The sequence below is a fragment of the Eptesicus fuscus genome, chromosome 22 (genome assembly GCF_027574615.1).
Source record: "Eptesicus fuscus isolate TK198812 chromosome 22, DD_ASM_mEF_20220401, whole genome shotgun sequence".
NCBI lineage: Eukaryota > Metazoa > Chordata > Mammalia > Chiroptera > Vespertilionidae > Eptesicus > Eptesicus fuscus.
The window spans coordinates 18,474,754-18,492,341 of NC_072494.1; the positions used below are offsets into that span (position 1 = coordinate 18,474,754).

Below are 17,588 nucleotides of genomic sequence, written 5' to 3' on the forward strand. Positions count from 1 at the left end.
TAGAACACAGGTAAGAATTCCACCAAACTTCTGTCTCGCATTTGGATAATATTGTAGCTAGAGGTTTGTGATCAGTTGCTGGCATCTCATTTTTAGAAAATCCTCTTAAAATAGAACAAATTCCTGGGATGGCAAGAAGAATGCTGTGTTATCTAGATACCTCTTCATATTAGAAACATCTGAAAAAATTGGCAGAAGGGTTGGCTTAGGGACTTGAGGACTTGGGGGGCACATAGTATCTGGTCTCCCATAGGTAAGGAAATTAAACTTCACATTTTTAACATCCAAAGACATTCTTATGACACGTGACTGAAAGTTATACGTATAATCAAAACAAGGGCTCATCGTGTGGTCATATTCTCTTCCAGGGAGCACTTAGAAGCCCTTGATGCATGGGATAAAATTTCTCCTGCTCCTTTTTAATGTTGAGGTGACTTTTATTTTTTCAAACTGTAAAACACATAGTTCAACTTGATTTCATAGTGAAATCATTCAGAAGCTCCTATCTGCATGATTGCAGCTGAAATAGACTAAACAAAAAAAAAAAAAATGCAGTCAGTACAAATTGCTGTGGGTTATCTATACAGCTACAGCATGTGGTGAGAACCTGGAAGCTGCATCCACAGAATTTATGAGGCTTCCAGTAAATCAGCTCGGTTCAGTGTTTCAGACCTGTATCCAGCTCTTTTTGGCTGTCTAGACACGGCCTGAGATGAAGCTTCAAAAAATGGGTATAAATGAAGCAGCCAAAGCCACCAGAAGTCTTTGACCTTCTTCTAATGTTTCAACCAGATAATTATTTTCCCTCTCAAGAATTTGGCTATCCTTTGAGGGGGAAAAAAAAAATCAAGATTTTCCATGTGAAGAGCCCCTGAAAGAAAATACTCTGGAGAAAGGTCAGTGAGAATGGGCCAAAGCTGGATTCTTCAGATCTGCTTAGAGAATGTGGAAAGTCTGTACCCTTTCTGCTATGCGTGCTGTCCAGCTGGCCAAGGGCTCGGTGGCCATTGGCCAGCTTTGCCCTCCCTGTACCTTTACATCTTAAAGGAACTTGTGCTGTGCAGTGGAAATGCCTTGAATGGAAACCTAAATGGTAGCTAAAAGCTCTGTTACAGAGGTAATTAGATAGTTAAAAACTGATGGATTTTGATTTTGTCAAGATAATATATTGTAAGATAATCCATTACCCTTTCTGCTCTGTAGCAGAGATAGGATCTTTCAGACTTTCCAAAAATAAAACTTTCATACTTGGAAAGTACACTTTCATTAAATATGACCCACTTTTCATTAAAATGACACATTCTGTTTGTTGTGGTTCATCTCCTTAAAGTTTTTTTATCTTACCTTTTCTGTAGCAAGTTAAGGATTCAATCATAAATGAAAAAAAAGGTTTAAAAAATAAACATAGTCCAAGTTAATTCCATAGTTCTTTTGTTCATTCATTCATTCATTCATTCATTCAACAAATGTTTGTTTTAAGAAAGCCACAGCCTGTGTGTGGTAGGCCCAGGTTGTACCATTTGTTAGCTATGTGGTCCTGGGAAAGTCACCTAATCCCCCTAAATCTCAGTTTCTTCAACTGTCAAACAGCTCTCTTACCAACTTTGCAGGACTGCTATGAAGATTAAATGAGATGATTTTTTTTAAGATGGTGAAAAATTAGAAGGTCTTCTTTCACTCCTCTCCCTCCATTGTCGTATCCAAGAAATCATACACAACAGAGAGGGAGAGTCTCAAAAGCCCTAGAAATGTCAGTCAGCTTTTTACAAGACTTGTGGAGTGAATTAAGTTGAAATTCTATAAGTGACTAGTGCATACTTTACCTTGATTAAGGAAAATGGACTAAACAGGAAGACAACAAAAAGAAACTTCTATAGTTCCTCACTGAATCAGCGTGAGATGTGGATATGGCGCCCACCAGAAACCCAGATAGCCAACCTTATTTGGGACCAATTCAAAGCATAAACCCAAGTAAGAAATTTACAAATGGGAAAGTCCAGGTGGAAAATGTCTGACAATAAATATTTATTCAAGTTAAACATAGAGTTCCAGCTAAGTAATTGCTTAAGTGGAACAACAGTGAGTGCAAAAGTATTAAAAGAAAAAGATAAAAAGAGACTCTTAAAGAGATGTGAAAACAAGAATTCAGAAATAATCTTCTAGGTCAGTATTTCTAGATAGTTTAGCAATTATCATGAGATAAAGGAAAGGAAAATAAAAGCTTCTCAATTCTTCAATAAGTCAAGAGTTACTGTTTTGTTTCTGAATTTCATATATACAAAAATGAAGGATGATTTAGAAAACTTAACAATAATCATTTACTGTAGAACTGAAACTGCTAAAAAATACAGAAGCCAAAAAGACAATTTACTTCTCACCCTACACAAAGGAAACAGTAAAGTTTTCAAAATGACAAAACTAAATCCAAGTATATGGCTATGGCAAAAAATAAACATGATTTAAAACATCCCAGAATCTCCTGAGGGATAGAATGATGGGCATAAAAATATAGTCTTTGGATAGATACAGAGACAGTAAAGCATCAAACAGACTGTCAAATTACAGGGGGAAGGTTAGGGAGAGGTGGGGGAGATAAGAGATCAATCAAAGGACTTGTATGCATACATATAAGCATAACCAATGGATGCAAAACTCGGGGGGGTGAGGGCATATATGAGAGTGGGGTGGGGGGTGGCAATGGTAAGATATGTACACATATAATACCTTAATAAAAAAATTGAAAAAATAAATAAATAAATAAAAATATAGTCTTTGCCTTCATGTTTTTTATGGGCTAATTGGGAAGACAGACATTATCAAAATTAGTAAGTAAATCAGAAAGAAAAAGAAGCTCACATAATATCGAAATCACCAGCTGTGATCAGTGCTACAAAGGAAAGGAAAATATGAAATAGAAACATTTATGAAAGAGGAGCTGACCTGCAGAGGTGTCAGGGAAGTAGTGTCTGAGGATGTGATGACGGAGCCGAGATTCCCAGGAAAGAGTAGGAGTAAACTGTGCAACGAGGGGAGGCAAGAGAGCTGCGGGCAGAGAGAGCAGTATATTCAGAGACCTTGAGATCAAGCATGGCCCATTGGAGAAGGTAAAAGTAGGCCAGTGTGGCTGCAGCAGAGAGGAGGAGAGCAGAGTGTGAGAAGAAGCTGAAGAGGAAGGAGGTGGTGGGCCAGACCACACAGGGCTCTGTAGGCAGCATAGGGAGTGTGGCCTTTTCCCAAACCCAGGTCGCTATTAAGAGTGTTTTACAGAGGGATAAAAATATCTACTCACATATTTAGGACATGATGAGGATTCAGTGAGAACAGATTTCATGCTTGGAGACCATTGAGGAAGTGATAATAAGATGTTTGTCAACATAACGGCAATAAAAATGTAGGTGGTAAAATGGAAGAGGAGTATGAAAGAGTGGAAGGTGGCTGAGATACTCCCCAAAATCTCTGATTACATTGCTGCTGTGTGAAATGGGAACACCAATGGGCAATTCTATCATACATGTCAACAGGCCTTTGAGATACTCGAGTGGAGAAGTCTATAGGCAGCATGACTCTGGTGCAGGTCTGCACAGGAGATACAAGTGTATGAACCATCTGGGTTCGGATGTAAATTGAGACTCACAGGCATGAATGAAAAAGAAGAAGAGAAAAAGATTGTTAACCTTGTACACTGCTAGTGTCTGTCTAAATTGGGTTATTTTTTTCTGGAAAGGTGATTGGAATGCGTATCAGTATCTTAAAAAATGGTCACAACTTCGATCCTGTAACTCTATTTCTAGGGATCTATTCTCAGAAAATAATAATAAATGTGACAAAGGCTTATGGACAAAAATACTCATTTAAGCATTATTTAGTATTGCATAAAAAGAGAAAATTACTTGTCTAATATTAGGAGGAGATTAAGTAAATTACCATCCTATCTAATAAAGAGGTAATATGCAAATTGACCATTACTCCAACACACAAGATGGCCACCCCATGTGGTCAAAGATGGCCACCACAAGATGGCCTGCAGAGGAGGGCAGTTGTGGGCCATCAGGCCAGCAAGGAAGGGCAGTTGGGGGGACCAGGCCTGCAGGGGATGGCAGTTGTTGGGGGACCAGGCCTGTAGGGGAGGGCAGTTGGGGGCGACCAGCCTGCAGGGGAGGGCAGTTGGGGGCAATCTGGTAAGCAGGGGAGTAGTTAGGCGTCGATCAGGCTGGTAGGGGAGTGGTTGGGAGCCAGCAGTACTGGATTGTGAGAGGGATGTCTGACTGGGATCGGGCCTAAACCGGCAGTTGGACATCCCCCAACAGGTCTCAGATTGGAGAGGGTGCAGGCTGGGCTGAGGGACATACCACCCACTCCACCCTCCCAGCCGCCCACCCCCACCCCCTGCACGAATTTCATGTATCGGGCTTCTAGTACATTTATAATAATTAATATTGTCATTATAATTGGATGTTTATAAAGATGTAATGGCATAAGTAGATGACTGTGATATAATAGTAAGTGATAAAGAACACCAAGTTGATAGAAATGGAGATAAAAAACTCAACTATGTGAAAAATGCAGAGAATAAGAGTATAAGAAATAAGTTTATCTGTAAACAGTGAAAACAGGATGATTGTCCCAATTTCTACTTTCATCTAGTTTCCAGATTTTTTAATGGGCATGTATTATATCTTTTGTATTATTTATTATTAAGAAAATAAATGTAAAATTATAGTATTGCCCCAGTTACGAATATGCACTTTATTAGGCACTGGTTAACATTCTCTCCTTTTCACAATAGTGATCATTTCTGTGTTGTTAAATCTAGCATAGTATTTTTGGTATGTTAGATTACTGCTGTGCATTGTGAAGTTTTGTGAGTCACTTAGACTTGTAAAATACTTTCAGAAAATTGATCTGATTACCAGGCAACAGCAAATGCTTCCCCCTCAGAGCACCTCTCCTCCGTGGGAACCCACTTCATCCCATTGGAAGCGTTCGGATTTTCTTAACTTCTTGCTCAGCAGTACAGATGACTGAATCCTCTAATGGCAAGCTTTTTAAAAAAATTATAGAATACATACATATAGGAATTTGCTAATTATTTTAAATAAAACAAATTGATGTGTGTTTTTTCCTTCCAGGGACTGAGAGAGTCAACCACTTGGTCTGCCATTTGTATCACTGTCTGCAGTAAATAGAAAAAAAAATCATTCTGAATTTGGTTCAGAACTAAAAGCATGGTCTTTTTTTAACTCCAGGAATGTATACAAAGACTATCGCTTCCTTGAGCTGGCCTGTGATTCGCAGGAGGACGTGGACAGCTGGAAGGCCTCTCTGCTAAGGGCTGGCGTCTATCCCGACAAATCTTTAGTAAGTGGGAGAAGTCTCTTATTTTTAACTTATTAACCATTTTTAAGAAAACAGAATTCTACATGCTATATTTTAGAGAAACTACTTCTCCTTTGACCTAATTTGGCACAGTTTTAAGCAATACTTTGCTTTTATTTTTCTCCACTAGATTTCTATTTTAAGAAGTTTATCAGTATATTTAGACTGAAAGAAAATGCCCCACTCTACCATAAAATATAATATGTATGTATATATGTATGTATATATGTATATACATATATATATATAACCTCAAACCAGGAGATAGTTTCTTTGTTGTAACATAAAATTTTATTTTCCTTTATATGATACTCCACAGTTGTTATGGTATTAATACCAGCAGTTTATAACATTCTTCATATAATCATAGCATATATGTATCATTAATCATGACACTCTTTCATATTCTTAAAAATGTACTTATTTTTATAAAAATCTACTTTCTTTTATTATGTCTGTAGTACCTGTTCCAAAATTATATCTGTTCAAACTCTGGTTAATGTCACTGTGAGTGTGAAGGAACAAAAAATATATAGCTATTCCCACTTATCTTTATTAATATACTTCAAGTGTCTCGAAGACACTTTTCTCATTCAAGTTAATAAACAGACCTTCTATTTGTGTTCTTTGGAAAATGTAATATTATACAGACGGGTCTGGATTTCAGCTTTGCAGAAGTCCAACCCAACACACGTCCACACACTGTTAAACAGACTCTGCACATGAGCGGCCCTCACGGTTTCCTCGCTATTCCCCACATGGCATTGTACTATCCAGTGCCCCCCCAGAACCGAAGTGCTGAGGCTTAGCCTTGGGGACTGAGTCCAGCTTGACTACTGTGGTGCTTCCTGGGCTCTGTATCAGTTTGTAGGACTGGTCACAGGTTGGGTTATTTCCAGGCCCCGAATAGGACAGAGTGAGTTTGAGATATGGACGCAGTGTGAGACCACTGGAGGCACTCTGGGAACATTCAGACCTGACCATGTCCCTGAAGTTACGTTGGAATGTAATGAAGTTCTGGGATCAAGGATCGAGGATTTGTGCCAAAATGTTCTCCTCACTGCTGTTACCTTAGCTCACACATACACCTCTTAACCCCATTCCAACTCCCTTTCTCTGGTTAGCACCTAAAATGATGAATCCACACAATATCTCCTGTGCGCTCCAAATGGGTGTGACACCAGACCCTTTCCTGATGATGCCAGGCAGAGAGATATAGATACATGATTTTCATAGTCATCCAGCTTTTACCAGTTGTGTACACACATACTTGCCTAGATAACTGCCACTCTAAAGACCACATGTGAGAAAGCATTGAAAAAAATTATTATTAATTCTAATCATTATTTATTACCCTTCCCTACCTATTGATGGTAATGTGTTTAATTTCACAAGCATTCTATATTAAACATTTATAAACATTCTATATTAATTTTGCAATCATTCATTTCATAAAAGCCTATTGAGCCCATGTACTTTTCCAGGCACCCAGTCTAGGCACCAGGACACAGAGGTGAGCAGTGAGGTCCCACCCCAAGGAACAGACAGGAATCAAGGCAGTGAATAACCGTATAACTGTAGTGTGATGTAAGAGAGTGATAAGCTCTATAAAAATACAGTAGATTAAAGGGATAGCCAGTGCTATGAGGGCAGGCGAGCTTTATTTTAGGAAAGATGATCAGGGGAGCCTCTTGGAAGAGTGGACATTTGAGTAGGCTCATGGAGGAAGGGAGGGAGTAAACGAGAAAGACCAGAAGAGCGCTGTAATTGTGCAGAGGACTGGCATGGCCACAGCCAGTGCAGTGTCTTAGAAGAGCCACAAACATGTCCGTGTGTCTGGAACACACAGAGGAAGGCCAGGAGTGGTTGAGTTTCCAAGAGGAGGGTGGTCAGGGGCAGGTTGTGTAGGCCTCAGAGGAGTGGTGAGCCTTTGAGGCTTATTCTGAGTGAGATGGGACATCAGTAGAGGGTTCCGAGCCAGTTTAGCGACGTGATAAGATTTGCATTTTTCAAGATCATTATGGCTGGGTATGAGGAGAAGCAGTGGTGGGTTCCAGCACAGGCTTTAGTGTCTGGCTACCTATTGACATTCCAGACGCGCTCGTACAAGCTGTGAGATGCTGGGCAGGTTACCTTTTTATGTTTCAAGACTCCCATTCCTAAAGTGTAGATAATGCAAGTCCCCGTGGCTTGGTTGACAGGATTGAATGAGATAATGCAGGAAAAGCACTGAATAGAATGGTCACAAATAAGCACTCTGTTTTTATTTATAATGATGATGATCATTTTATCACATATTACTTTCTTTAACAAGTAGATGAAAGAGCTAAAACACTGTGGATGTTATAATATAGCCCAGTGAGACTTTATGTTATTTCTCTCTCCCAAATATGCTTGGTTATATAAAAATCTATGTGTGTATATGTGTGTGTGTGTGTGTGTGTGTGTGTGTGTGTGTGTGTGTGTTTCTTCCTTACATGTAACTGTAATGTTTGTGAAAATGTTTTCTTAAGTCATAATTTTGTTAATTCAGCTTATTTTATTTTTTAAGCTTATTTTAAATGCACTATGCATGTTTGCTATTTAAATAAATCACGTAATGCATCTCTTGTGAGGAATACACTGTCTTGGAAAAGCACAGTTACCTTCCCTTCAGTGAACTGTTTTTATAAATCTGAATTTTCACGTATCCATAGCTCTATACAAAGAAGCAGCTCAGTGAAATACTGGCTTTCTTTTTTCACAGAATGCTCAATTTTAAGTAAATGTAGAGTTTGAGCCAATCCTACACAATCTGTTTTGGTTCTTTTCACATGATTTTTATTTGTTTAGAAGCACACATTCTGCATAGTGGTTTGGGAGATCGGGACAAAGCGGGTTTTTACTACAAGCCAAAGACAGGGCAGGAAATTAAACTTGGCAGCTTGCCATGGACGTTGCTTTTCTCCGTTTTCATCATAAACACTATTTGCATTTTTTATGCACCAGGTTACATTACATGATTGCTTGACTTTCAGCTGGTTAAATGGCTGCTTACTACTGAGAACAATCTGAGTAGAACCCTTGTCTAAACATCCCGTTTTTTGACAGGTAGACTTGGGGAAAGGGATGCTTTCAGATGCAGTTATTTCTAATTTAGAAAGTTTTGATGAAGACATCAGATTAAGCTAATAAGATGCCTCTGTCTAAGTGGGTCATTTTGTTTTTGTATCATTAACCCATCAAGTCAACAGCCAATCAGTCAGTTGCTACCCTAATAATAAAACTTTTATGTGTCATACATGGACATGAGTCTAGACTCAAAAAGCTCTGCTTTCTACAATTCTATTTTAACCGAAAAAAATTCTACATTGATTATTTTTTTATTTGTATAAGGTTTGGCTTCATTTAGAGAAATAGCTATCACCCAAATTGGAATAAAATGATGTTTCAGACCAGTTTGATTTTCAACTAAGGTTGCACACTTTATTACAACATGCTTTCCCCCATCATATTTTTCTGTCACATTCACATGATGGAATGTTTTTATGTCATTAATATCATAATATTCTGCTACTCTGTTTCTTCTGTCTCTTAGGTCATTTCTCTTGGAGTTTTCTACTAATTTTTTTTCTTTGTTTCCTGCCCTTCCACCCTCTTCCCCCACTTCCTACTCCCCTTCCTTCCTCCCCTTCATCCATCACCGTTGTGTTGGACTCTAGAGATTCACAGATTTTTAAAAAGTTGTCATTCTTACTCTATGGGAGTTCCAAGTCTAGTGGAAGAGATAGAGGCAAATAAATAATTACTCTACAATGTGATGAACTACAGTGTATATCTGTATATACTGCCACAGCCCAACTGTATCTCCCCCATGTGCACTTTTTAATTAGCTTCAGTCCCTTGACCTCTCTGGATCCAAAGCAAAACGTAGGCTTCTTGTGTGAGCAGTGTCATTGTGACCCTAAGGTGGAAATGAGGAGTCCTGGCTCCAGTTTCCCACGGTGCCACTGATCTACCCCTAAAACCCACACACAACCTCTCTGAGCCACAATGTAGCATTCTTTCTGAGCAGCCGCAATATTTTAAAAATATATTTAAACCTGGCCTTAGCTGGTCTGGCTTAGTGGATAGAGCGTCAGCCTGCAGACTGAAGGGTCCCTGGTTTGATTCTGGTCAAGAGCACATGCCCACTTTTTGGGCTCGATTCCCAGTAGGGGGTGTGCAGGAGGCAGCCAATCAATAATTCTCTCTCATCATTGATGTTTCTCTCTCTCGCCTTCCTTCCTCTCTGAAATCAATAAAATATACACTGAGTGGCCAGATTATTATGATCTCTGAACACATAATAATCTGGTCACTCAATGTATATCCTATATAATAGAAGGCTAATATGCAAATTGTCCCCTCGACCAGGAGTTGGACCAGCAGGCAGGCCGGCCAACTGCCCATGTCCCGTCCCCCTGGCCAGGCTGGCCGGACCCCACCCAAGCATGAATTCATGCACCGGGCCTCTAACATATATATATATATATGGCCACTCAGTGTATATATATATGTGTATATATATATGTATATATGTGTATATATGTATATATATGTATGTATATATGTGTATATATATGTATATACATACACACACACTGAGTGGCCAGATTATTATGCGTTCAGAGATCATAATAATCTGGCCACTCAGTGTGTGTGTTGTGTGTGTGTGTGTGTGTGTGTGTGTGTGTACTAATAAAAGGATCATATGCTAATTAGACCGGACGTCCATCCAGACAAAGCCACAGGCAGCTGCAAGGGCCGAGGGGTACAGGAGAGGCAGGGCAGCGTGGCCCCTTTTGCAGAGGCCACGGGAGAGGCACTGCCGCCGCCACCGCAGGAGAGGAGGCGGTGCTGCCCCATGGGGAGCGGGCCTAAGCCATCAGTAGGACATCCCCTGAGGGCTCCCAGACTATGAGAGGGAGCAGGCCAGGCTGAGGGACTTCCTCTAGTGCACAAATTTTCGTGCACTGGGCCTCTAGTATATATATAAAAAAGCCAGTGACCGGAATGCTGTAATGACCAGAACGACCTGCAGACTGAAGGGTCCCTGGTTCGATTCCAGTCAAGGGCACATGCCCACTTTTTGGGCTCAATTCCCAGTAGCGGGTGTGCAGGAAGCTGGATCTGGGGGTCGGGCCTGCCGGCCAACCCCCCCCCCCGCCGGTGGCCCCTCCCCCTGGCCGGCCCCACCCCAGATCACCCCCCCACCCCAATCAGGGGCAGGGCCGGCCAGCCAATTGCCTGCGGCCCCTCTCCCAGGCCACTGGCACCCAATCTCCCACCCTCCACCCCATTGGAGGATGGGGCCCTCCGGCCAACCTCACGCCGTCTCCTCCTCCCAACAGGCCCAGCCCTGATTCACCCAGATTGGGGCCAGGCCGTCTGGACCCCACCTGTGCACGAATTTGTGCACTGGGCCTCTAATGTGTGTGTGTGTGTGTGTGTGTGTGTGTGTGTGTGTTGTGTGTGTGTGTTTAGAGCTGAATTTGGATTTAGCAGAATTTTATTTATTTCATTTCTATTTTCTTTGGCCATTACACTGAAATTAAGACCACTATAAAATTTTATATCAAAGAAATGTGTAGGATTGTATACATTTTCAAATTAACTTTTTAAAAAATAATTAGACTGAGATAAAATGTATGTGTGTGTATCAGTAGTTACAGGCTACAATTAAAGCACTTTTACAAGACTATTTACAGACCCATGTACATAAACTTTTCCTATAAGTTTGAATACAAACAAATGTGAATTTGATTAAATATCTAAAGAACATGATATAGCAAATGCCTGATGTTTCTGGCACAGTTTTGTCAGCCCAGAGCATGACTTAAATTATACATGAACAGTAGGAATTCCGAATTCTTCCGTGCATTTTGTGTGAGTGAAGGGAGGTAGACGTTAAATCAAATCCACTCACATTTTAATCCTGACCCTTCCAATTATTAGCTGTGTGGCTTAGGCAACTTACTTAACTATCCAGTTGTTTATTCTTTTTAAAACTCAAAGTAATAATAACTTCCTCAAGTGATTTGATCAGATTAAGTGAAGGCAGTTTACGGATCACATTGAGCTCAGTGCCTGGAACTGGGTGGATGTGTTCATTGCCATGTACATTATTGTTGAAAATCATTAATGTGCTCATGAAGCTGTATCTTCCTGTTTAGTAGTTCCCTTTTATTGGAAACTATCATTGGGATTGGGCATTGAAGGAAGAATTTCCCCAACTGTTGGCTGAGGAAGTCGACTTGCTTAGGTGGGTCTTGGGGTTTTGCTGCCCTGTGGACAGCCCAGCTCAAAGCTCCACCAGTCAGAATTGAGCCAGAGAGGCTGTTGGGAAGCGAGGATTCATAAGCCTGCCCTCAGAGGCTGACCTGCTGGTTCTCTGAAAAAAGCAGACCCCATATACATGCAGGCCTTGGAAAGAAATTTGGTGCAAATTCATTTCCGCATGTTAGGTCATATACCCCAGGACTTTTTATGAGGTTTCTATTAGCTATATGGATAGGTTGTTCTCTCATATAGTGTATGATTTTTCTTAAGAGATGAAAATTGGCAGTAGAAAGTGGAATGCCCTGGAATTTCATTATACCTCTGTATTCAAAACTCTCCAAGTCATAATGCTTTGGGGACTGCTTTGGAGGTTGAAATCATACTATAATGAAGTCTTCTTGGGACTTCAGAAATTCCTTTTGGATAACCTCCAAAACTGAACCATCCTTTGTGACAAGTGACAATTAGGGGAGAGGTCTCTGTATCTTTCTAGGGAAAGAAGAATGGCCACAGACCTCCGTAAATATTTATTAATGTGGTGAGGACCACTCACATGAGTTTATTCAGCTAACTGATGACACAAGACTAACAATGCCCACCATAGCGCTGCCACACCTCCCTTTATCCTTAGCTGGCTCAGTGCTTGGAGCAGCTACCTGACCAGTTCTGAAGAGTCTTAGTAAGAGTCTTAGTTATTCCTTAATAAAGGCACCTTCAGGGAATCCAAACACAGAGCATTTACAGTTTCCCACTCCAGTCCTGTTCCACCTCTCCCAGCATAGATAGTAGGGAAATGATTGAGGAAACAAGAAAAGACAGGCCCCTCCACGTCCTCCACTTGTACGTTTCTTCCCTTTAGGGATTAAGGCCCCTACTCTGTGACATCACTGTTGCCACTACAAACAGAACCATCTGCATGGAGCGAGGAAGCCAGTCATTCCCTAACGTGCAGAAATACTTGGTGGGACTCCTGAAACTGATTTGCTAGATCAAAGCTGCACGGCTGTGGAATGCAATAAATTCCATCTGCTTGAGGAATTTGCAGCAATATTGCACTGCTTTGGAGAACCGGAGTCCCATTATTCTCTAAAATAGAAATTTTCTCCTGTTAAAATTCCCTGTGGGGAGCTTTACTGCCTTCTTGAAAAGTTGGCATATTTTTTTACTAAAGACTCCTTTCCCCCCTCCATTCATTCTTGTGTCCTTATTTATGTCTCACGTAAGCCAGTGCTGTGAACGGTTCTATCACGGCAATGCATAATGCTAAGAAGCTCCTTTACAGTTTTATCAGTGTCTTTACATTTCTGTTTTTATTAAAGATGATGGCTGTGAAAGTCCTTGAATTAGATATTTCCTCCAAGTCACCAGTTGGCATTGTTTTCCAGAAAATACGCTCTCTTGCAATCTTTGCCTAACCCTCTCTCCAGAAAACTTCTGTAGGTGTGATTTCCCCTCCACATCCTCTCTTAGAACAAAAAGCCAGATCTCCAGCCCAACCTGTAACTCCACCACATGCTTTGTCCCCTGCACAGAATCATGACTTTTCCCAACCGCTATCTTGGTCTCAGCTTCTCAGCTCAAACAAAATTCCTCGTGGGCCCTTTGTGAGAAGAACTCAGATCTGTTCCCTGCCCTTCCCATCACGTCTCTCTCACGGGATCTGACCTTGTGAGGACTCAATCTGCCCTGGGACTAATGAATCACCGCTCTATTTTTTTAAGCCATATGTGAGTTAAATTGTTTGGTATAAATCATACTCTTGCAGCTCTAGTTGAAACAAGAGACCCATTTTCCGATTGCCTGTCCCTGGCTGCTGCTCTGTGTCTCTATCCAGTGTCCCCTATAGAAATAACTGCATTTTGGGGACAAACTCTTGAATGTGGACCAGTGTTTATCTTGGCCACATCCCCACTCTACAGTGAGCGCTTCCTGGGCCGACCCAAGACAAAGCTCGTAATTTACAAAATAAAAGAATGGTACAGAAGGAGGTCAGAAGTGGCCTGCTTACCCTGTTTCCCCAGAACCACCCACTCATTCCTTCTGCTTTCTTTGCCTTTTTTTTCCCCACCTTCTCTGAAACCAAGGATGCAGTGTTTGTTTAAAAACGCATTGACTGCTGAAATTTTCCACTGCTTGGCATGTTGGAGGAGGGGCTGTCAGGAAAGGGCAATTCGACATACTAAATACTTTGCCTTTCATGCTAACAGTTCACTCCTTACCAATTGAAACCCATGCTTTTTGGCCAGGTTCCCACACTCCAAGTATCTCGAGTAGGAAGAAAGGGGAAAAATCTCTGTCTTAACTTTCTGCTGTTATAAATGTGTGATTTTATTTCATCTAAGTAGATCCTTTGACTTGTCCTTGAGCTCTGGGTGCTGTGTACGTACGTATTGGATGTGAGTGACCAGTTAAATTACTTATTTTGATTTTGCTCTAACTCAGAAATTACCTCATAGTTTTAACATAAATTCATGATTAACCTATTTCTTTTTCGTTTTTGTTTTTTTTTTTTCCTTGCTGCTGCACGTACAGGGGAACAACAAAGTAAGTTCTTTGTCCTGCGGCAGCTCCTCTTTCTCTGCTCCCCTTCTGCATGCATCTTGGCAAGTGCATTTCTATGCACGTTAAAATGACTGTCGTTTGTGAAAATGCTGGGGGCAGCATGCATTTGGACTCCCACAGTGGCTGTGCTGTTTTGACCTTTTGGAAGGGAAATTGGTCCTTCAGAGCTGGTTATTGGGCATTGATATCATAAGGAAAGAGATGGACACTGAGAGGAAAGGTTATGAAGATTTAATAATGAGGACCCTTTGGCAGGAAGGGTACAACAATCTGCTGCAACTCAGTGCAGCTGAAGTTTTGGACCCCGAATCAAAGCTCTCCTGTTCCTGTGCACTTATAAAAACCCCAAACTGGAATCGTCAATAGCAGGATGGCTGGCTTAGCTGGTGCAACTGAGTTAGATCAGCCCTCTGCCTTTGAAGGTGCCTTAAAATGGATGGAGGAGGGTGGGGTCAACATTTGACTTGGCTTCTGCGCCCTTGATGTGTTCCAGCTGGAGGGAGGTGGGAGGGTGTGGGGAACGGAGGGGGACTGAAATGTGCATGATAGATTTGTGAAACCGGCAACATGCACAAATGGTGGACATTCTCATAATATTGTTGTTATAATAAATAAAGGAGCCATTTAGTCGTTCGTAGGGTTGCTAGCTTGTTTAAACTTTAATTCAGGTTTTCCAAAAGGTAAGAACTACTTTGCACCGATATTAATTATATAATAGTCATGTAGTTGGGAAGATGGTCTTAACTTTAGCGGGGTGATTGTTTTTTATTTTGTTCTAATGAGACTTCTTAGTGCTTCCTCCCACCAGGTGGCCCACTTAAAAAGGGCCTCATTGAATACAATAAGAATTGAAAAGAATCTGCTCTAGAAGGGTCTGCCCGCATATTCAAACCAGCTGGAATTCATCAAAATTGCTATTCATAAGCCATACATATAGAATGTAAAACAAATGTGGGAAACCTTGCAGTTTAATTGGATGGAATGTGCTATTATGGAATAAGTTGACGTAGATGGTATTGAAAAATGTGTCACTTTATAAATTTATACCAAGCAATAATATTTAATGAAGTTAAAAATAATACAAGAAATGTACAAGACAGGCATTTGTGAAGGAGCAAAGGGGTAAACTCAACCCACTGAGAGTTCACTCCTTTAAAACAGCAGGTAAGTTATGAAATTGATGAAAGATTTATTACACAAAGTAAGGGGTACTATTTCTCATATTATGACTATTAGAAAAAAACCAGTTGGATAAAATGTAAAAGCCGATATTTCAGTTCTTATACCTTGTGATGCTGATAACGTATTTCAGTGTTTGAATAGTAAGGATGTCTGATCCTGGTCACTTACACTGCACTACACTGCCATGTGCTATGTCTACACTGTGTTGAATCTGTGTCCACACTGCACTGAGTCTGCATCCACACTGCCATGTGTTGGGTCTACACTGCCATGTGCTGTGTCTACACTGTGTTGAGTCTGTGTCCATACTGCACTGAGTCTGCATCCACACTGCCATGTGTTGGGTCTACACTGCCATGTGCTGTGTCTACACTGTCATGTGCTACATCCCTTGTTTGTTCGTTAAGTACCTGAGCTAATTTGAGTGAACCTACAGCAAGACTGTGCGTGTCTGGTGCAGGCCAGGGGACCAGCTGCTGACATTTTGAGGAGGTGCTAACCCACAAGCCACTCAAGGAGCATTTATGATTTGCCTCATTCACTAGTGATTTCACTGACCACTTGAAGGCATTTGTAATATTCCCAGGAGAAAACACTCCTCCATAGCAGGAGTCATCCATTTGTTGTGTCTTGCTTGGTCAAGTTCTTCTGGGTAATAAAATGTTCAGTTTAATAGAGTTGACTGATTTTCAATTAATTATAATACAATGAGCAATAAAACCCAAAATTTCTAAACTGCTGCTCATTGTGGGCACAACTAGGATGAAGCATAAGGTTCTCCTGGGTCTCCTGTCCCCCCGGAGCCGCCCTCTGCGTCGCAAACATTTGGTGCAGTGCTGTGCGGGGAGCTTCAGGGGCTGGCGAGGGTGTTGGTTGGATTGTCAAAGACAGGAGTGCTTACTGGTTTGATTTGTAATTGTAGAGCGGATACTTTGGAGGTGCTTGTATTTATTGCCGTTAATTTTTAGCTGCTTGTGTGATGTATAAGTAATTGCTTATGAAAAAAATACAATGCTAATACTTTTAAAATTTGATCATTATACCCACCATGGACTTTGGCATGAAAGAACCTCCTCAAACTCCCAGCAGCACATCCGTGTGCTATTTTCCCTTAGCTTAGAATTTCAGTATCATGGAAAACACTGAAATGCAAGCTGTGCTGTCTCCATAGTTATAGATCCGATCTGGAGTCTTCAAAAGGAGAAAATGAGATCCTTTTTCCCCCTCTCAAGCCGGAATGCTTCTGAGTTGTCCCGAAGGCAGCATACCTGACTCCTTGCTTGCCATTTCCGTGAGCCAAATGTAGTCGGTGACTCATTTTAGACTCACAGTGGCTGTTTATTTAGTGAATGGCATTTTATTAGTTATGATACTAACCAGACACTAAAGAGAAAGAAGCCTACTCAATTAGCGTTGCTTTAGCTGAGCAGCATGAATGGGTTCATCTTCCCACATCCATTAAGTGTACTGTACATGTGCGCACACATGCACGGAATGAGCCTAATATTCATTTTCTCAGTGACAGCAAAATTAATGTTTCATCCATCTTTAAATTACACTTAAAGTTTGGGAGCTAATCCTCTAAAGTCCATGAAACAAACTTGCACAATAAATGCATTTAGATTTACATTATGAATGCATGCTGGAACAGAACACCAAGGTTCACATTCCTCTTTGAACAGTTAGGTGGATTTTGTTATTTCTTCTTAAAAAGCACATTTTCCTTTTGTGAGGAGAACACAGTTGCTTGGGAAAACATTTCCTCCCAGGCCCATTAGTTATTTCCCGTTGAAAATGTTTTTCTGTTGGCATAGTGATACCTAAGTTGCTGATGGTGGAATCTGTCTTCTCCTTAGAGGGGTTTCCCTGGACCCTGGATTCCAAATCGGTGTCTTCATGAGCAAGACTAGAATCCAGGACTTCCCGAGCCAGTTTTGGGAATGTGAACAAGTCTATACAGTAACAGGGACTTTTTTTATTTTCTGTTTTTATGGGGGTTTTTTTTTTTTTTTTGTTTTTTTTAGCACAAATGTAAATGAGAATGTCATTTTTAAAACTGAGGCCTTCAGGTAAAACGTCATTTCTATGTTTTGTTCTAGAGAGAAGATACTTAATTTCCCTCTTTATTTGATGTCCTCTCTTGGTAGGCATTTTTAAAAATTCAGTAG

General features: G+C 40.8%; 1 protein-coding gene across 2 annotated transcripts in view; it reads left to right on the forward strand.

Annotated features, from left to right (window-relative positions):
* Positions 1–17,588, forward strand: part of DNM3 (dynamin 3) — a 354,491-nt gene that overhangs the window by 289,299 nt on the left and 47,604 nt on the right. For both annotated transcript variants that reach the window (XM_054712328.1, XM_008145852.2), the window contains one exon: positions 5,247–5,358. In XM_054712328.1, the coding sequence (XP_054568303.1) occupies positions 5,247–5,358 (112 nt within the window). The remainder of the gene's footprint in view (positions 1–5,246; positions 5,359–17,588) is intronic.